The 20,709-nt window shown below is 48.6% G+C and overlaps 1 protein-coding gene across 4 annotated transcripts; it reads right to left on the reverse strand.

The window, feature by feature from the left end:
- Positions 1–672: 672 nt before the first annotated feature.
- heatr5a (HEAT repeat containing 5a) lies at positions 673–20,585 on the reverse strand. Of its 4 annotated transcripts, none has more exons than XM_084569032.1 (43): positions 20,445–20,585; positions 18,578–18,657; positions 18,037–18,240; positions 17,750–17,961; positions 17,377–17,485; positions 17,033–17,182; positions 16,770–16,941; positions 16,424–16,584; positions 16,085–16,334; positions 15,851–16,006; positions 15,492–15,742; positions 15,302–15,413; positions 15,008–15,160; positions 14,827–14,926; positions 13,849–13,958; positions 13,440–13,612; positions 13,189–13,352; positions 12,921–13,026; positions 12,422–12,612; positions 12,072–12,231; positions 10,455–10,644; positions 10,200–10,369; positions 10,054–10,080; positions 8,511–8,655; positions 7,820–8,002; positions 7,310–7,549; positions 7,060–7,238; positions 6,440–6,508; positions 6,181–6,360; positions 5,815–6,049; positions 5,563–5,667; positions 5,337–5,471; positions 5,120–5,247; positions 4,879–5,026; positions 4,245–4,418; positions 4,019–4,120; positions 3,844–3,927; positions 3,467–3,661; positions 3,211–3,362; positions 2,916–3,023; positions 2,602–2,704; positions 2,274–2,427; positions 673–2,003 (listed from the first exon to the last, which is right to left on the reverse strand). In XM_084569032.1, exons 3-43 carry the CDS (start codon positions 18,160–18,162, stop codon positions 1,856–1,858), a joined length of 6,210 nt encoding a protein of 2,069 aa, XP_084425158.1. In that variant the 5' UTR covers positions 18,163–18,240; positions 18,578–18,657; positions 20,445–20,585; the 3' UTR covers positions 673–1,855. The 4 variants fall into 4 exon arrangements, with proteins under 4 accessions (XP_084425158.1, XP_084425156.1, XP_084425157.1 ...); XM_084569030.1 differs by having other exon boundaries at positions 16,424–16,587; XM_084569031.1 differs by lacking the exon at positions 18,578–18,657 and having other exon boundaries at positions 16,424–16,587.
- Positions 20,586–20,709: the final 124 nt, after the last annotated feature.

A 20,709-nucleotide genomic window follows, 5' to 3' on the forward strand; every position in this document is an offset into this window, starting at 1 on the left:
ACCTGTTCATCAAAAGTAGATTAAAAATACGATCAGTTTGGAATAATAGAATACGTGGAATAATAAACACTAAAAATATGTGTTAATGTATGTGGGAAAGAATACGGTTCATAAATGTAAATGTAAAGTGTGTGTTTTAAGACTACTGTTGGTGTGTCACCATTAAACGTTTATTGTTTGTTATTCTAAAGTTTCCGAGTGTACCTGAAAGCAGCACCTGCACGTGACCAGGCTACCGTTAGGGGGCGCTGTTTCTGTGTTCGAATCCAAAACAAAAAACAAACAAGTTTAAACTTTAAATGTTAATATCCTGCTTTTCTATTTATTTTAATGTCCAGTCAGATTGTTTGAATAAATTTTATTTTTGTTTATATATAACTTGATTTAATTGTTTAATTTCTTTGTCTTTATATTTTAAAGTTTTATTTTTTCATCAATTGTTATTCTTTAATGAGTATGATTATTTAATCTTTTTTTATTTTTGATTTGTCAGTCACATTTAGTTTATATCATCGTTTTTAACTTGTAAAATCTGTAAATTAATGATCAGTTTGTGTGTCTGTAAATCAGCAGCGCCATCATGTGGTCACAGCTGCTGTCTCTAATGGATCTCTACCTACCGCTGGATCAGAACCATCAACAGCTGATTGTTGACTTGGAGACATGATCCAGATGTTGGAACAAGATGGAAAGACTCTCACACGTTAAGTTCACAGATTTCACTCAAAGACGCATTAAAAGACAAAACAAGAAGCTGAATTTAAAGTTTTTATTCAGTGGCTGCTGTTAAAAAACAAACACATTAACTGCTTTAACCCACTCATTCACTTCACACCTGTACAGTTCAGACGTCCAGGTGAGACGTCCACAGGTGGAAGCTGCTGAAGCTGGAAGACTGGACGCTCACCTGGTTTGTTTTTCTTATTGCAGGTGAATATTTTAGTGTTAACACGATGAACATTCACATTTAGACAAACTCTTCTGTTTTTTTTTTTTTAATCCCTTCAGGTTGACGTTGTAGTGTCGTTAAACTAAAGTGCTGAAATCTAAATTGTCCCTTTAAGGCTACCGTACGACTCCTTTTAAAAGATTGGTCACTTAAAAACAAAATCATCTTCTCTGTTAGTGACATTCATTAAGAGATGTCTGACCTCTGACCTCTGACCTTTGTTTAGCTGAGTCTGCTGTCCCTTCAAAATAAAAGCCTCAGACCTGATCAGTTACATTTCTCTAGCTTCTTTTTCATTTGTTAAAAACATGATGTTGTCTGAACAATATCCTTCACATTCTCAGAACCTTCAGGCACAATGAGATAAAGATTGAGAATTAAAACTGGTGATAAAATATTTAAAAGTGTTTTCATCCCAATAACTGAACCGTCGTCTCTTAACGACACACTGAGTTAAACTGATTAATCTGACTGACTTCTTTCTGTTCAGCTGTTGGGATGAAACATTAATGACTGACGTTTATTCTTTAAGCTGCTCGTGATGATTATTGATATAATATGAAACACTGATTTTTTCACTTCAACCATCCGTACGTTAAACCAGATGAGAGTTTTACATGATTCCAACTCACATCTGAGATTATCTCCTGCAGCAGATGTGTTAATATTTGCAGACGTGAAGTGAAACTAATGATTGGAAGGAATCTGTGAATCCAAACCCAGACTGAAGACTCAGGATCCACAGAATCCAGCAGAACTGAACTCAGTAAAGTGAACATGACTGACATGTTGGAGGAATATGTGACGTTACAGAACTAGAATTTCATGCGTCGACCTAAACGCTTGTCCCAGAGGACAGTGAACGCACCACGACTCCTCCGTGCTGCTGATCTGAGGTCAGTCGTCTCAGAGGAAGTTGGTTTTGAGCGTGATGCTCGGCGAGGACTTGGCGGCGGGGTTAGCGCTGCTAGCTTTAGCGTTCAGACTCTCCTGGTTTCCTTTGACGGCGGCTTCCAGACGAGACTTCAGGTGAGGAGACGACGTGATGAGAGACCTGGAGGAGGGAAGAAGGACAAGGTGAGAGACCTGCCCCGAGGTTCTTCAGTCCTGGGGTACTGGGAGGTGAATCAGGACTGTCTACAGAACCATCAGATCCATGATCCTGACCCTGGTCTCTATGACCCTGGTCTCTATGGATCCTGGTCTCTATGGACCCCCTACGGACTCTAATGGACCAGAGATGCTAATAAAAACAAATAAGTGAGGCTAGAATGAACTAAAATGTTCTGCGAGACTCATGTTCTTCAAATTTATCACCGCTGACCTGAAGACGGTCGAGTGCTGGGGCCCGAGACGCATCAGGTCCTTCAGCGCCGCCTCGTGCAGGGACCGGGACGCGGCGGGGGCGGAGCCGAGGGCGTTTTCATCCAGGAGGAAGGAGATGAGGAGCGGGAGCAAGATGGCCACCAGCCGAGGACCTGAGGGAGGAAACGGGTTGTAGCTTTAACTCCTTGTTCCTTCTGAGGAAGGTTTGTGGACGTTGTTTTAGACTCATGTCTGTTTACTGAGATCTTAAAGTTACATCTGAGAGCTGCTCTAGACTGCTGCAGCACCCAGAGACCTCCTGACTAGACGCTTCAGACTCTACTCACGCTGGGACTCGTCCGCCGCCTGGACCAGAGCCTCCATGGCCCGGATTCCCTCCAGGACTCCCAGCAGCTCCTCTGGACTCTGAGGACGACTCCGCTCCACCTTCTGAGGAGGAAACACGTCACACAGAGAATAAAACATCCTGATCTGGACAAAACCAGGACTCTTGTGTTTGTAGTTTGTTTTTAGCTGAGAAAGACTCTCAGGAAGAAGACACATCATGTCACCTCCCTCCCTCTCTCTAAAGCTTCATCCGATCATAAATAAAAACCCAACAGTCTTTAGCTCAGTCTCTGGCTCAGCTCTGGTCCAGTACCTGCAGGAATCGAACCAGCGACGGGCCGAGGGCCTGGATGTACGGGACGGCTACGGCGGGCTGAGCCTGAAACACTGACGTCAACAGCTGATGACACCGACTCACGACCTGCAACAGAGACAGAGGAGGAAACACTTCAACGTGAGCCACATCGTTTATGAAAAAGAAAAACGTTTGTCACTACAGATGTCAAAGAAACACTGAAGGTACAAACAGCTGCACCATAAAGATTACAGCCAATGAGCAGCAGCTACAGCCTTTAGATGGTTTCTCCCTCTCTCTCTCTGGTACTGACCAGCGGGTCTTTGGCGTCCATGCTGGCGGTGAAGCGCTGCAGACAGAGCGCGTGCAGAGGCTCGACGGTGCAGACGTCAGGACCAGCAGACAGCAGGAAGACGGTCAGAGCGGTGAGGAGGCTGACCTGATCCACCACACAACCAGAGGCATCTGAAAACACACAACACCGTCCGTCAGCTCCTCCTGCTCCCATGGACGCTGCCTTCAGTCCGTCCTGGGTGTTTATTAAATCTAATTAAATTTAAATAAATTACCAGCGTCCCAGAGACTCAGCAGAGTACTCAGAGCTGATCGTAGAAGCACGTTCCAGGCTCCTTGGCTCTTCTCTTGTCGACTCATCGGAGACGTCAGGACGGACTTCAGAGCTTGAAGAGTCGCCTGGATCACCACGCCCAGCCCAGCCCCGCCCCCTGAGCCCGCCGCCACTGCCGCCGGGGCTCCTGGGAGACCTAACGTTAACGTAGGAGGTTAAACGGCGTGCAGCAAGAATGAGGTTCAGATTATTTACAGACAAACTGAGATCAGATCTCAAGTGCTGGCTGGGGACGCATGTGGAGACACATTTATATTAAGACCAGGTGGAGGGACAGGGACTTAAAGCTGAACCAGGTGTGAACAGGATGTATGTTACCGGTCTGTGTGCTGGGCTGGTGGACCAGTTCTCTGAGGACACCCAGCAGCAGGTAGAGGACAGTGGGAAGGATGGACACGCTCCCTGCAAAGAGGACGGACACAGCAGTCAGGAGAGGTTAAATACTGAGGGGGGCTAACGTTAGCGTTAGCATGAGGAGGCGTGGGATCGTCACCTTCAGGGGAGCAGACGGACGGCAGCTCAGAGAGGACACACAGAGCCGACGCCACCAGACGACAGTCGCTGTCCGTCAGAGTCCACGCTGAACCTCCAGGACCTCCAGGAAAGAGAGGACACGTTTTACTTTTACTGTCTTCTTACATTTTAGAATCAGATCAGCAGCTTCTCATTAATATCCTCCTCCTCCTCCTCCTCCTCCTCCTCCTCCTCCTCCTCCTCACCGGTTGGACTGGTTCCGGCCAGTTTCGGGCTGAGCTGTGGGAGTTTGCGAACCAGAACACAGAGGCAGAGCTCCAGAGCTCCGAACACCAGCGAGCGACCGGGAATCAAACCCCCGGTGTCCCGTCCTTCCCCGAACTCCGGCAGCGTCTCCTTCTCTGCTGCTCCGTCGTCCACTGAGGAGCAAGAAAAGTTCAAAAAGAAAACATTTTTAGTTGTTTTATTTCTGTTTTTCTAGTCGTTAACTCAAACTTTAGCCTCCAAACTTAAAGATAAATTAACGCAGGACTTTCTGATAAACTCTGGGATCAAGCTGTGAGGAAAACAGGCGACTGTCGTAACACTCAGACTTTACCATCCTTCACCCTCAAGATAGAAAAGAGAAGCTTTTAATTAAAAGGTAACACAGAAATAAATATCAGGATTATTAAAATTCCTTGTCCTCCCTGTTTTATCGGGTGAAATATACCCGACGTTGTATACCCCACTTGTCAAATAATAAAACAAACGTTTGAAATGTATATTTAAAAATATTTAAAAGAACCCCAACTTCCAAAAAGCCGATGGCGGCTCAAAAAGTCCTCATGTTTTGGTTCAATCCCAGCGTTTGTTGACGTCCTTTAAACGAGCGCTCACCTTCGGCGCTGTGGCGTTTCTCCCTGACGTGCTCCTGAGCGGCCGCCACGATCTGTCGCAGTAAATCCAACACGGCGAGCTGAACCGACGCCGACTCTCTGGTCACCATGAGTCTGTGGAGGACGCTGAGCAGCTCCACGCTCAGAGCCTGGACGGACGGACACAAACAACACTTAACGCTGAGGAAACTAAACTCAGCTCTGGTCTGATTCTGGTCTGTTCAGGTCCAGACGTGTCTCACCTGGTTGTTTCCGATCTTAGCTCGCGGCCAGGTGACGTCCAGCAGCGCCTGCAGAGCTTTCAGACACGAGATGATGTTCTCCATCTGGTCCTCAGAGTGTGGAGAACAGAGGAACTCTACGCTGATCCCTGAACCGACCAAAAAAAACAAAAACGATTTAATGTGAGTGAAATAAACACAACTTAAAACCATTAAATCCATTAAAACCACTTCCTACCCAGGATGAGGTGAAGCCTGTCTGTGTTAATGTCCTCTGGGCTCTTAGCTCCGCCCACTGAGCCAGTGTGTCCCATAGAAGTGGGCGTGGCCGGTCTAGACAGGTTAGCAGGGGAATCATCGGACATCAAAAAACCTGCAACACACGATCACACCTGACTGTTAAACACACACCTGGACGTACAGATGTGAGGTGAGGACTCTCAGGGAGGAGGAGCTCAGCTGACCTGTGCTGTGGAGCCAGAGGGAGGTGGCGTGGAGGATGGGAGCCCAGGAGGAAGAGTAATGAGCTCTGGCCTGCTTCAGGGTCTCAGCTGTGTAGAAGGAACCTCCTGGGGGAGAAACGTGGAAAGAAAACATGTACAGCGCTTCACTAAAATAAAATGACTACCGTTATTAAACCTGTGTCTTTAAAAAGGAGCAACGAGGATCTAGAGGGAGAAGATGGAGGAGAGCTTGATCCCAGCCCTGGCTCCTACCTGCCGCAGGTAGCTGTGACGCATAGTCCTGTGGTAGAGTCAGCAGTGCGTGGTCCTGCAGCGCTGCCAGCCACAGGCGGCTCAGCGTCGACAGATCTGATTGGACCAACCTCAGGAGGCCGGCCCCTTCCGACTCAGAACCTGCTCCGTCATTGGCCGGAGAGGAGACCGGCGGCTCGGGCGGATCATCAGCGCTCTCCTTCAGCTCGCTCCTCTGAACGGCTACGATGTAAACCTGAGAACCAAGATGAGAGATTAACTCAGATAGAAGTTCAGAAACAATAAAATATTTTAAATTCTTGTGTGACATATTTAATATTTATCACGTTCTTGGACTGAAGTATTTTATTTTTAATCCTCAGTCACCTCAGCCCAGGCTTTGAGGACAGCCAGCGTTTCCATGGTAGCCGTGGCCTCGTTGTAGAGCAGGCTGGAAGTGTCCCGCCCACTCTGGATCTTAGCCAATGAGGAGGCCAGGAGCTGGTGGACGCGCCGCAGGTCACGGAGGTCGCTGACCACGCCGCTGGCGATCCACGCACTGCACACCTGGAGAGGTCAGAGGTCAGAGGTTAGACGTTGCTGATGCTGCTGGATGTAATCTGAACCGTTTTTAATCACTGATCACCTGACAGGCCTTGGCGGTGACGTCAGGAGGAGCGTCAGCAGTGAAGGCCGGTCTGAGAGCAGCTCCAACCTGCAGACAAACAACAGGTCAACACTCTCTGATCAGGACGTTAAACAGAATCTGAAACTTCTTTAAATAAAGGTGAGCTTCTCTAGAGTCTGGGTTTGTTGGAGGAAGTGACCTGAAAACAAGACTGAACTCTGGGCTCAGATTCTGTCAGGTAAGTCACCATGTGGTGGATAGTCGAAGGAGAATCATGTGGATAGACTCTAAATGACCACAAGAGGTAATAAAAACAACATTTAATGTCAGGTGTTTTTGGGATTTGATGAAATATGAGATATTCTGCTGAAATTTGAGTGTTTTCTCAGTTAGCTGAGGCTAGCTGGTTAGCTTCTGCTACGTGATGCTTGGTATCAATGGCAGAATGGATTGTGGGTACAGCTGGGTTAAAATTTGACTGTCCCTCATACTTCATATTATTTTTTAAAGTAAATTATTAAATAAAGGTTTAAAACCTGATCTTTTTAAAAACATGAGTAAAACACCACACTGACAGTTAGTTACAGAACATTCTGCAGAACCCGGTTCCAGGTTGGTCGAGTGGAACATGTTCTTACGTTTGCCTGGTACTGCTCCAGGATCACATGACCGGGGAACTCTGGTTCAGGTATGGTGGAGAAGCGTCTGATGATCACCAGCAGAGTCTGGAGTCCCGCCTGGCGCAGCTGGTCGCTGTGGTCCGTCGCCGCCATGAACGCCATGCGGACCAGGTCGCCGAGATGGAGGACCAGGAAGTCTGAGGAGGGACGAGTGAGTCTGAGGTGTCCACAGGCACAAAGACAAAACCAGATGACTGTGAGGTCTTACCAGAGGACTCGTGCAGGCGCCGCTCCTGAGCCAGAGCCATGTCGAAGTGAGCCGGGTCAGCGTTCTCGCACTGAGCCACGATGCGACAGACGCACTCCATGGCGAAGCGGCGAGTGGCCCAGCGCAGCGCCGTGAACGGACCGCTGGACTCCGACCGCGCTTTGAAAGTGGAAGAGTCGTCGTCTCTGCTGGGGTCGGCGTCCTCGTCCTCCTGACTCGTCTCCACCGGAGCCCCACCGTCTGATGCAGGTTTTAAAAAGAGAAGACAGTTTTTAATCTCTTATGATCTGTATCGTCTGCAGAAATATATTTACAGGGCAAACTATCTGGCCACTGAGATCCAAGGCTTTATAAAGCATTTCTGTGTGTGTTTGATTTGGGACAAGCTCCGTAAATAAACAGCTCGAAGTTCAACACATAAAGATTAAATTTTGTTTCCTTGTATTAAAACATAACCAAGCCTTTAATTATTTATTAATTCAAATAAAAAGTAAAAAAAAGAGAACGAACCCGTCGTTGCAGACAAGACGTCTTTGCAGAGTTTCAGCCAGTGTCCCAGTTGGCTGCTGGTGGGGCTGGACGCCATCATGTGGACCAGAGTCTCCTGGATGTCCCTCCTCAGACCTGGATCTGACTCCCGGTCCAGCAGAGTGAACAGAGCTCCCTCCAGGCCCACCTCCTTGATGGTGACGTCTGCACAGAGACAGAGATGAGGAGACGATGAGCAGAATAAACACCCTCTGATTTACGAATCACACCTCTGCTCCACCCACGTAATCATTACTCTCTGCACTCAGTAGCTTTTGGCATTGTTTGACTTTCCAGTTTATTTTTGCAGACATAAAATATATATCTACCCCACATATCTGTATCTACTCCTCCTTGAACCATCACCTTACTGTGGTGGAGGAGTTTGAGTGCCCTAATGACTCTAGGAGCTACGCTGTCCGGGACATTTTGCCCCTGGTAGAGTCTCCCAAGGCAGACTGGCCCTTCGCCTCGGACCAATCTGCCTTGGGACACTCTACCAGGGCCCTACCAGAGGGATTATATCTCTCGTCTGGCCTGGGAACACCCGGGGGTTCCTCCAGCTGTGTGGTCAGTTAAATGGGATTAATGTCCGATCCTAAAAGCACGTCAGTTTCATGAGAATCCATCATCTCATATATCGGTCGTAACGGGTCCCTGAAGGTCGTCTCACCGAGCTGAGTGTTGTCTCGCCTCGGCAGCTCTTTGACCAGAGTGACGGCGTGTTCGGAGACCTCCAGCGCCTCCCGCTGGACGAGCTGCCTCAAACACGCCACCACGGCCCGTCGCAGACACAGGAACGAGCTGCACAGGTTGTCCTGAAACACACAAACTCAAGACTTCAAACCCACGTAAACATCTGGAATCCACCATCAGGACACAGGGTTTCCTCCACACATCGTTTACACCATTAATTATCTTTTCAAGCGATCTGTGAAACGTCACAAAGAACGTTTCCAAAGATGTTCAATCAACCAGAAAGGACAGTTTAAATTCATTTAGATAAATGAATCCACGTTAATGTTGTTGATAAGACTTGTGAAGGAAACACTGAGTAGTTTCACAGCAGGAGATGAAGACAAACGACGTTAAACTCAAACCGTGGATTAATATCATAACACAAACGAAAACGTTATGAGTTTAGTGCAACAGAAGAACTGTGTTAAAAATGGAACAAATGTTAATGTTTAGTAACGAGCATTAAAACCGTGTTTGAGGGACAGAAAGCGGTTTTAATAAACTCCAGAGTCGGACTGGACGAGATAAATGAAGGCAACGCTGATCTCCTCCTCTGTGGATCAGTCTAATTACTGCAGAGAGTTTTAACTCCAGTGATTTACTAGTTTTGTTTCTGAATAATAAACTTTGTGGTATTTTGTTTAATAGATAGTGCTGAAGGTTTTGCAAAACGTCAGTGGATTGTCACAGATGTCCTGAAAGTAGACAAAGGGAACCTGATCAAACACATGAAACATATTATACTTGTATGCAGGAAAGAGAGCCAATATTACATATCAGAGAGGAGCTCCTCTAGGATTAAATCAGAGTCCATGTGTTCAGAAGTGTTTCCATCAATGTAATGAGACTCAGGTGTGGTTCAGTTCCTGGTTTAGTTTCAATAAATCAGGGATTTGTCTCAGTCTGATCTTCACAACACATGTTTGTGGACAAAGGAGCTTTCTGAGGAGCTCAGAGAAAGAGTTGTTGTTGCTCATCAGGCTGGAAAAGGTTCCAGAACCATCTCTAAAGAGTTTGGAAAGAAGAACAAGATGAATGTTTAGGAACGGCCAAGTCAAAGTCCTGACCTTAATCCAATAGAAATGTTGTGGAAGGACCTGAAGCAAGCAGTTGATGTGAGGAAACCCACCAACATCTCAGAAAGGCTTCACTGATATGTAATATTGGCTCATTTTCCTGAATCCACCAGTATAATATTTCTGTTTCTCTTTTTCTTCTTTCAGGACTCGTGTGAAAACCCGCTGATGTTTTGAGTCATTTTTATGCAGAAATGTCGACTGAGCTGCCAAAAGCAACTCAAAGATGTCTGAGCTGTAAATTGAAGAATGATTGAAAGCCAGACATCCTGCAAAAACAATGTGACATGTTTCTATGTTCTGAGTGTTTCTACCACCCAGCCCGACTCCAGAGCAACAGAAATCTCAAAGCTGAAGAGAAGATGGTGCAAACAGCAGCTTCAGGCCTTAAAGAGGACCTACCAACATGGAATAATCCAACAAGATCTCCTGTAAGACACAAGACAGGGTCAAAAACACACAAACCAACTCCTTCAGATCCAACAGAGGCAGCAGCAGAACAGGAGAGGAGGACGTCGCGTGTCTCAGCTGATTGATTTATTACTCACACAGAGTGCAGGTACGAGGCTGGCCAGGTTGACGTGTGGAGGTGAGAACATGTGCAGCTGCTGCAGACAGGAGATGGCTCTGGCCTGGACCAGGCAGTCGGGACTGGCCTGCATCACGCCACATCCCACCAGACAGCTGGAGCGCAGACCGCACACGGCCGCTCCGTCACCTGGCAGACGATCAAACACAAACCTGTTAAACTCACATCTACTCTGGGTCCGTGCACAGCTGTTTGACGGGGGGGGGGGCCGTACCCTGCAGGTCGGGGCCCAGGCAGGTGATGAGGCCGTGCAGGCAGCGTCCCAGGCTGTACAGCACCTCCGGGTGGGTCGGAGGAGTCGACAGCAGCAGCCGAAGAACCAGGGTGAAGGACGCCTCGGCGTGGGGTCGATACAGACCAGAGGACAGGTCCACCACCAGAGACAGACTGTGGAGAGACCAGGTCTGGACCAGGCAGAGACACGGGGGGTCAGGAAGAAGCACCAATCAAAACATTGTATGGACTGGAGCTGATAACGATCACAGGTTCTGTCTGAAGCTGCTTTAAAATAAATCCTTATTTTAGACTTATTTCTATTCAGAGAGTGGATCCAAGAGGAGATAAAAATAAATCACTGTCATGAACCTGCAGAGTTGATAGAAAGTAGAACAGCTACACATTAAGAAGACAGAATAAGAACTAATATAGATCAGCTTCATTCTGGAGTTAAAGGCTTTATAAAATATAAAACAGGTAGGAGGTAGAGAGAAAGGTGGAGATGACATAGATATAGAAGGAGGAGGAAGAGGAGGAGGAAATGGAGGAGGAAAAGACCCAGATGGGGAAGAAGGAGGTGGTAGAGGGGGAGAAGAAAGAGGAAGACATAAAGGAGGAGAAGACGTAGATATAGAGGGGGGGGGGGGGGGGGGGGGTGAGGAAGAAGAGAAGAAAGGGAAGGAAGAGATGAAGGAGAATAAGTAGATAGAGAAGGAGGTGGTGGAGGAAAAGAGGAGGTAGGGAGGGAGAAGAAATAGGAGGAAGAGGAGAAAATGGAGGAAGAAGAGGAGAGGGAAAGGAGGAGGAGAAGATGCAGATGGAGAAGAAGGAGGTGGTGGAAGAAGAAGAGAAAAAAGTGAAGGAAGAGATGAAGGAGAGGAAGATGAAGATGGGGAAGGAGGAAAGGAAGGAGGTGTTAGAAGAAGAGAGGAGGTAGAGAGGAAAAAAAAAAGAGGAGGAAGAGGAGAACAAGGAGGTGGAAGAGGAAGAAAGAGGAGGAAGAGGAGAGCAACGGGAGAGGGAAAGGAGGAGATGTAGATGGGGAAGAATGAGGTGGTGGAGGAGGAGAGGAAGTAGAGAGGGGAGAAGAAATAGGAGGAAGAGGAGAAAATGGAGGAGAAAGAGGAGAGGAAAGGAAGAGGGAAAGAAGGAGGTGAAGACGCAGATGGAGAAGAAGGAGGTGGTGGAAGAGGAAGAGAAGAAAGTGAAGGAAGAGATGAAGGAGAGGAAGATGTAGATGGGAAGGAGGAAAGGAAGGAGGTGGTAGAGGAAGAGAGGAAGTAGAGAGGGAGAAGAAAGTGGAGGTAGCGAGAAAGGAGAAGATGACGCAGATATAGAAGGAGGAGGGGGAGGAGAAGAAGGATGTGGCAGAGGAGGAGGAAAGGGAGGAGGAAAAGGCCCAGATGGGGAAGAAGGAAGAGATAAAGAAGAAGAAGACATATAAGGGGAAGGAGGAAAGGAAGGAGGTGGTGATGAAGGAGAGGAGGAGAAAATGGAGGATGTTTTAGGAAATGATCTGACTCTTGCGTCATCTGATGTGTCATTATAGATTAAATTATTTAGTTGACAACGATCAGAGCAGCCTCAACATGACCGCCCCCTCATATACGAGTACCTGGACCTCAGGTGAGGTGCTGTCCTGGCTCAGGGTGAACAGGACTCCCAGGCAGGTGGACAGGTGTTGAGGCGAGCCGATTCCTCCGGTGTGGCGGTGCAGCGCCCCCAGAGCCAGAGCGTAGGCGCTACGACACGCTGCGTCCCGGGCCGCCTTCAGCCTGAGAACACAGAAAGATCATTTATTTATCCCGTGAGATGTTCAGCAGCCGGCATCAGAACACAGAGAGACGGGAGGAACTAGTCAGAAACGAGGAGTACAGAGAGGTAGAATGTATAAATGAAAGCTAGAAGTTCTCATAATTTGGTCCAACCATCTGTCTACAAGAGCAACATTTATCATCCAACCACCTGTCGAAGCAGAGCAGGGAGATGGAGACGGTGAAGCCGGGGTCTCCGACCACTTGGACCAGCCGGGCCAGGCCTTCAGCCGCCAGGCAGCGCAGCAGAGGACTGCCGCTCTCCAGCGCCCCCGACAGGAGGGACAACGCCGGAGGACGGATCTCCTCTGGTCCCAGCGAGCCCCGACTGCTGCCCTGTTGCTGAGGAGGAAGACGGTAACACTGTGACATGTTTTCTGCTGCTGGACAACTTATTCTTTTTAATCTGGAGTCAGAACAAGCTTTTTCTAGAGTCTCTCTCCCTCGAGCCTTGAGTTTAGAGTCTCTGGACATTAATGATCATCAGAGAACAACTGACTGGAGACAGGATCAGAACAGTTTGCTCCACAGATGTAAAACCTAAACTCTCCACCAGTCATCTAGAGTTGAACACTTGGAGGAAACGTCTTCTAGTCCAGATGTCTTTGTCTCAGCTTTTAGTCTTTTATCTATTGGACATGATGTAGTACCTTGAGCAGACTGCAGAGGGCGGCACACACGTGAGTCTGGACGGTCTGCTGCCGCTGACCCTTCAGCTGATTCACCGTTTCCACAAACTGCTCCAGTATCTTCACTCTGAGAAACAAACCACAACCAGAGGATCTGTTATTCTGGAAGTTTCATCGACACATGTGTCTGTTGAGGTCGTCACTGACAGATAAAGCTCTCTCTGCTGCTACTGGACCAGGTTTAACACTGGAGCAGCCACAAGGGATGAATATATCACGTGTTGTTCACCTTTGAGCGGAGATGATGTGAGGGAAGAGAGCTCCAAAGAGACGGACGGCGGCGGCGGTCAGAGCGGCAGGAGGAGGAAGAGGAGCAGGTACATCCTCACCCCGTTCACACAGACTGAAGGGGTCGTTGTCCAGACAGCCTCCCCCAGCGCTGTAGCCGTGGAGCTGAAACAAACAAACACAAAGAAAACTTTACTCTGATCTTTGACTGTCGAAGCGTCGCCACCTGGAGGCTGCAGCTCTGAGCCTCACCTGCTCTTCTATGTATCTGTGGTCGGTGTCGTGGAGGGCGGGGCCGACCAGCGGCAGGTCGTCCTGGTGACAGAGGGGCGGCAGCAGGGTGAGCTCTGAACACTGAGGCTGGTTGAGGTTGTCCTGAGCGGACAGATCTGACACCAGCTGGTTCATCACCAAACCGAAACTTTCTGCAGGAAGAACAGAAAAAGTCACATCAACGACGGCCGCAGGAGAAACAACGACCTTTGACCCTCTCGACCAGCCTGGTACCAGTGAGGAGGTCAAAGGTAAAATAGAGACCAGGGTCCATAGAGACCAGGGTCCATAGAGACCAGGGTCCATAGAGACCAGGGTCATGAACATGGACCTGGTAGTTCTGGAGGTAGTCCTGACTCATCTCCGAGACAGAAGGAAATAAAATGACCTTGGTAGGTTTGAGGAGGCAGCAGAGCCAGCAGCTCGTAGACTCTCAGTCTGTAGACGATCGACCAACAACGAACTGAACTACCGTAAGACCTGATGAGAGCCGGCAGCCTGGAGACGATCAATAAAACACAACAACACAAACATTAATATACAGCCTGAACTGAGCGGTGGCTTTCAGAGGTAAGACAACTAAACACAGAACTACTGGGAATAATAATAATAATGACAGATAATAAAGTTTTAAATAACATCTAAATCTTACAGGGAGGAAAGAAGGAAGGGATGAAGGAAGGAAGGAAAGGAGTGAGGAAGGGAAGAAGGAAGGAAGGAAAGGAAGAATGAAGAAAGGTAGGAAGAAAAGAAGGAAAGAAGGAAGGAAGGAAAAAGGCAAATAACGAAGGAAGGAAGGGAAGAAGGAAGGGAAGAAGGATAAGACATAAGGAAGGAAAGAATGAGGAAAGGGAGGAAGGAAGTGAGAGAGGGAGGAAGGAAGAGAGGGAGGGAGGAAGGGAAGAAGGGAGGGAGGAAAGGAAGGAAGGAAGGAAGTGAGAGAGGGAGGGAGGGAGGCAGGAAGGAAAGAAGGGAAGAATGAAAAGAAAAGGAAGGAAGGAAGGAAGGAAGGAAAGAAGGAAGTGAGGGAGGAAGGAAGGAAGGAAGGAAGGAAGGAAGGAAGAAAGGAAAGAAGGAAGGAAAGAAGGGAGGGGGAGGAAGGAAGGAAGGAAGGAAGGAAGGAAAGAATAAGGAAGGAAGGACTGAAGAAAGGAAGAAAGGAAGGAAGGAAGGGAAGAAGGAAGGAAGGAAGTGGGGGGGGGGGGAAGGGGGGGTGAAGGGAAGAAGGAAAAGAAAAGGAAGGAAGGATGAAAAGAAGGAAGGAAGAGAGGGAGGGAGGGAAGAATGGAAAGAAAAGGAAGGAAGGAAGGAAGGAAGGACAGCTGTGACGTCCAGGTCTGCCTGGGTGACTAAAGTGAACTCTGACCTGTTGAGCAGAGCCACGGCACAAACCAGAGGAGTGAGGAGACGACTGATGACGTCCTCAGTGACGAGTTCTCTGCAGTGAAGCAGCAGGTTCTTCATCGCTGGTTAGAAACACGACTCATTTAAACCCAACGAGTTTAATTTACACAGACACAGACGAGACAGACGAGGGTTACACTGACCGCTGAGCGCCCCGGCACGTCCCTCCAGAGTAACCTGCCACGTAAAGTAGTCCCCCCGCTGCAGCTCCATCTCCTGCTCCCGGAGCGAAGCAGGAAACACACAGCGCCAGAGGAGGAGGAGGCGGGACAGGTGGTGCTCCACTACGGCTGGACCTGGACGCGTGGTAGGAGTTTATACATTTAATTATCTGAAAATAACTGTTGTTCTCTGACCCACATCTCCATCTCCAGTCTGATTCACGTCTCTGTGCCGTGATCATTCGTGTTTGTTTGTTTCGTGTGCAGCTGTTTTACCCAGAGTGATGAGGGAGGAGACGAGCAGCCAGCCGGCCTGAGTCCTCTCCAGAGAGATCCGACTGTTCTGGGAAGCTGATCTGAGGAGGTCTTCAGCCAGAGCCAGCACCGCCTGCAGACACACACTCCTGTCAATACAGGACAACTCCTCCATCTTAAAAACTACTGTTAATAACTAATAATAACTCACCTTTCCCTTGGTGTGTGGTATCCCCAGAGGGCAGTGCTGCACGGCTGCCACCAGGGCGGCGACAGCGGCCCCGTACCCGGCCACAGCCTCGGGGGAGGACTTGAGAGCGACCAGGCGCTCGGAGCAGCGGTCCAGCAGCTGGGAGCACTGGGACGGCATCGACATGGCGACGCAGCGCAGGCACCAGGCGGCGGCGAGACGGGCCGAGGCGGCGGGGTGGAGGAGGACGGAGATGACCGTGTCCAGGAGGGCTGTGGGGGGGTAATAAGAGTCGGCAACAGAAGCACAAGATTTAAGTGATGTAGGAATAAAAGAGAAAATATTTAGAAATAAAAAACTGAGACATAAGTGTCCCAGACCTGTGCTGGTGTCGGTGAGGAGCGGGGCGGCGGTGGATCTCAGTCCCTGCATCAGTCCTCCCAGCTCCAGGAGGCAGCAGACCAACACATGCTGACTGGCTGAGACGTCCGCTGATGAGACCCTGGTCTCCACGTTCCCGTCAGTCAGAGCCGCATCTAAACACACATGTCATCAACCACCTGCGTCCACGCTGCGTGTAGCCTCAAACAAACACGACACAGAAGAAACCTCACCGATGGCTCGTTTCTGTGAGGCCACGGTGACGCAGAGCTGTTTGGCCGCGTTGATCTGGGCCTTCTCCCCCAGCAGGGACCCCAGCGTGCTCCTCAGGATGAAGGAGATGCAGCGGCGGGTCACGGCGACGTCGCCCGGCGTCTGTGTCGCCTTGACGTGGGACGCGAGCTCCATCAGCAGCGACAGGAAGGACGGGAAGTTCGCCTCCAGCCAGGAGCCGCCCAGTGTGGAGACGAACACCACGCAGGCCTGAGGAGAGAGTTTGGGACGGGACGGGACGGGATGGTGAGTCTAAAACTAGACTTCATCGATCATCTGCTGCTAAAGCAACAACTCACCTGTGTGACACCGATGCGAACGTCCTTGCTGACGGAGCTCGTCCCCTTCAACATGTCTCCGCTCGCTCGGAGGAAACCCCCTCCGCCCCGAAGGAACCCCCCTGACAACAAATCCATCACCTCCTCCAGGGAGCTCCGAACCCGACTGCCCTGCCTGGGGGCTGCTGGGAAATAAAAACACTCTCAGCTGGAGAAGCACAAGGACATTTCTGTGAAAACTCACCGACGTTTTGAGTCATTTCAGCAGGAATGTATTAAATTTTGAAGGAGGCTAAACTTTGAACTTTTCCAGAGTACAGTTTATTCTCATCTGTCCCGTTGCCACCCCTCTGCTCTGTTCTCGTACCCGTCGGCTGTCTGGGCTCCACAGCAGCAGCCAGCAGAGTTCCCAGTAGTTTGGCGACGGACACTCGGACGTTGTAGTTGGATCCCTCGAAGGACCTGAAGCACAGAGTGGCCACGTTCTCCAGCTCACTGGTCCACAGGAACACCGCCTCCCTCTGCAGCTCCAGCAAACACTGACGGGACGATAACACAGAGGTCAGAGGTCATGGACCGTGATGGATTATCAGTCAGCGGTAAAAGGAAGAAGCTGCTGCTCGTCGTTACCTTGGCGGCGGCGCAGCGTACGGCCATGGATCGGTCCGTTAGACACGTCCTCGCTGCCTTGTAGACGTCACGGTGACTCTGTACGGCGCTGACACCCAGACCTCGCAGGATCCTCTCCACGCTCAACATGATCTCATAGCGACCCTGAGACTGAGAGAGGAGGAGGAGGAGGAGGATGAAGAGGAGGAAGAGTTATTAAAGCGCCATAATGTTGTTGTTAAAATAGAGGACTGATTCTGACCAAAGATCCCAAGAACTTTTCTTTCTGAATAAACACAGATGTGATTTGCAGACGTTTGTTTTCCGTTCTCAGTCGTATGATGCAGAACTTAACGTGGACAAACCTCGGCGCTCTTCATGGCCTTCAGCAGGTTCGCCAACGTGTCTTTGAAGGAGCCGGCCAGCATCCGACCGAGCTGCTCGTACAGGGCGCCGAGACACGCGATGGCTGCCCTGGAATCACAGAAAAGTGACATCAGACATAACTTTGTTGAACTCTACAGATCTCTGGACACAAGGCAGGAGCAGGAAACACAAACTTTAAGCAGCCGTGCATGTTTACATATTAGTTTTACATCTTTTTGTCGCTGTCTCTTTCTCTTTGCAGATTAAAATGTCATCTTCTTTAACTCATGGATACGAGACGTGTCCCCTACGAGTGCAGGGAGACTTTAAAGCTGTGTTTTCCCAGCGTGCCCTGAATGCACCGTGACGTACAGTCGTGTCGGGAGGCCGGACGGCGAGTCGTCTTTGCTGCGGATGATGTCGTTGCAGCGCTCCACCATTAAGCTGGAAGGAAGGGGGTCTCCCAGGCGGTAAAGCAGGGCCAAGCAGTGGGCCAGCAGCCAGCGGGTCGGCAGACCGGGAGAGCCAATCAGAACGGCCGACAGCTGGTCGACCAGGCGCCGCTGGTTGCGTTTGACGTCGGCCTGAGGGAGAAGAAACATTCAGTGATCCTCAGAGACGTTTTTATTCAGCGGCGACTCGTCGGTGTGACCTCTCACCCTGTCGGCGGCCGGCAGCAGCTTCTTCAGGTGGTTCAGCCATTCGAAGATGAACTCAGCCTTCTGGTGTTCACTCAGCTGAGCGTGAACCTCCTCGTTCAGGAGGAGGCTGTGAGCGCGCTCCATCCTGGACCTCCTCCTCCTCCTCCTCCTCCTCTCAGTGAGATAGAAACCCTCGGTCCTGATCTGTCATCCTCCTAAAGCCTGTCAGACATGGAAACAAGAAACAACACTGTGAGAATAAAAAGGATGAAGGTCTCTGAACTATCTGAAACGTCTCCTTCCTGAAAAACTTTTTAACAATGCAGTTCACCGGTATCAGGCTTCAGACAAGACTGATCCTTAGGAGGTATTTGTTTTAGGTCTGCCATAAAAAAGAAGAAGAAGAAGAAGATGAAGGATGAAATGGAGAAGGAGAAAAAGGATAAGGATGAGGAGGAGGAGGAGAAGAAAACAAATTAGAAGAAGTAGAAGGGAAAGAATGATTTGCATTGTTAATCAGCTGTTTGTTAATCAGCTGTTTGTTAATCAGCTGTTCCACCTGTTCCAGTCTCTGTTTTCCTTGGTGCAGCGTCTCAGAGTGTTTCGGTTCCTTTCAGAGCTCAGAGCTCAGAACAGACGCTGGCGGATGAAGAGGAGAAAGAGAGCAGCTCATAAATGATTCAACAGTTCAACTCCTTCGTTAAGACACACAGAGCGTTCTCTAAAAATAACCTCCTGTCCCACAGAAACTAAACGAAGCCACTGCAGTGGACGGAAACACAACAAGAGAAAACATCAGACACATCTGTAGTTTACTGGATAGAAATATATTTATATTATATTATATTATATATATATTACATTTATATTACATCTCTATACTAGTGATTAAACCTCGTCTCCTCTGATTAAAACGTTTCTTGTTATTCTTCAGCTGCAGATTTGTTCTTTAATCTTTTTTTCTTCTCAGGAGACTAAACTGAAACAGAGCAGCCAAAACATTAAAACCACACTGATGATCTCATTAATGTTATTCTGGAAAACCTGGGACCTCCTCCTCCTCCTCCTCCTCCTCATCCTCCTTCCTTTTTATCCCGTTCTTCCTCCCCTTTCTCCTGTTCCTCATGTTCTTCTTCATCTTTCTTCTTCTCCTTCTTCCCTCTTTTCTTCATCTTACTCCTCCTCTGTTTCGTTTTCTTCCTCCTCATCCTCGTTCTCCCCCCCGTTCTCCTGACTCCTCTTCCTACTCCTGTCTCTGGTTCTTCTCCTTCCTTGGACCACTGTTGACCTCCTCCTCCTCTTCTTCTTTCAACTCTACTTCCTCCTCCTCCTCCCCTTCTCCTTCTCCTCCTCCATCTTCATCTTCTTCTTCCTTCTTCTTTTCTTCTCTTCTTCTTCCCTATTTTCTTCATCTTGTTCCTCCTGTTTCATTCTCCCTCCTCCTCTTCTTTCTCTTCCTCCACCTCCTCCTCCTACTGCTGCTGTCTCTGGTTCTTCTCCTTCCTTGGACCACTGTTGACCTCCTCCTCTTTCTCCTCTCCTTCCTCCTCCTCCTCCTCCTCCTCCTCTTCCCTGTGCTGGAGCAGAATCAGTTCCCATCGTAGAGACTCCAAACCAACTTCACACCACAGAATATTCGTCAGCCGTCGCTCCGTGTGTTTGTGTAATTACTGTCACCACCAGTAGGGGGAGACTCATATTGGACACTGCACCTTTAACTTTGGACTAAAGTACCTATAGCTCCCTGGAGGAGGGAAATAAATCTGATCTTAGTCCGTTATATTCACATTAAATATCTTATACATGTGTTTATTTTTGTTTCCTGTGACATGAGCTGCACTTATTCAACAAAAATGCTGAGGATACAAATATTAGTTTCTCTTTAACTTCCTCTTTTACTTTATTAACTTTATTTTTAGCCTCTATGACTCCAAACATGTCTGACTAACAGAAGAAGAAAGTGTTCTTTAAATGAAAGCACTAGAATATCAGAGTATTTAAAGGTAAAGTGCAGCTGTTAAAGCGTCTCAGTGAAATGTTGTTGAACTATTATTTACTGTTTTACACTGATCATTTATTTATGACATTCAGCTCAAACAAACCCTCCAGAGATCAGCCTGAACCTGTCAACTTCATAGACACATTATTAACTGTTTATTTCTGCATTAATTAAACCTAGAAACACACGGTGACCCCCCTGTCCCCGTTAAAGGACCCGCAGACCCCCGGGACATGTCCCACAGGGAGCTGGTATGAGCTGAAAGCCACGTCCGCTTCTCCACATCAAGAAACAAACTCAGAAACAAGAGTCTTCATTCATATTTAGAGGCTAACCCAGCTAGCATCGGGTGGCTAATCAGGTGTTAGCTCCAGGGGCTAAAAAAAAGAATGAACTCACAAACCGGGTTAAAGACGGGACCGTGTACCTGTTAGCGTCGGTTAAAAGTCGGTAATCCGAACAGGAAGGTGTCGGTTCATAAAGACGAGAGGGGAAAGTTTAATTCACGTTGTTTCAAAGCTCCAACAAATAGTCCACATCCACCAAGAAGAGATGAGCCGAGACTGAACTGAGTCGCTGAGGGACGGCGCGTCAATATCCACGGTAAACGACAGAGCACACATCCGGTAAGAGGTTTTCAGAATAAAACAACGGTGGTCTGTTCGGTCAATAAATGTTATCATGTAAAATCA

Source organism: Chelon labrosus (assembly GCF_963514085.1).
Source record: "Chelon labrosus genome assembly, chromosome: 20".
In the NCBI taxonomy this organism is placed as follows: Eukaryota; Metazoa; Chordata; class Actinopteri; order Mugiliformes; family Mugilidae; genus Chelon; species Chelon labrosus.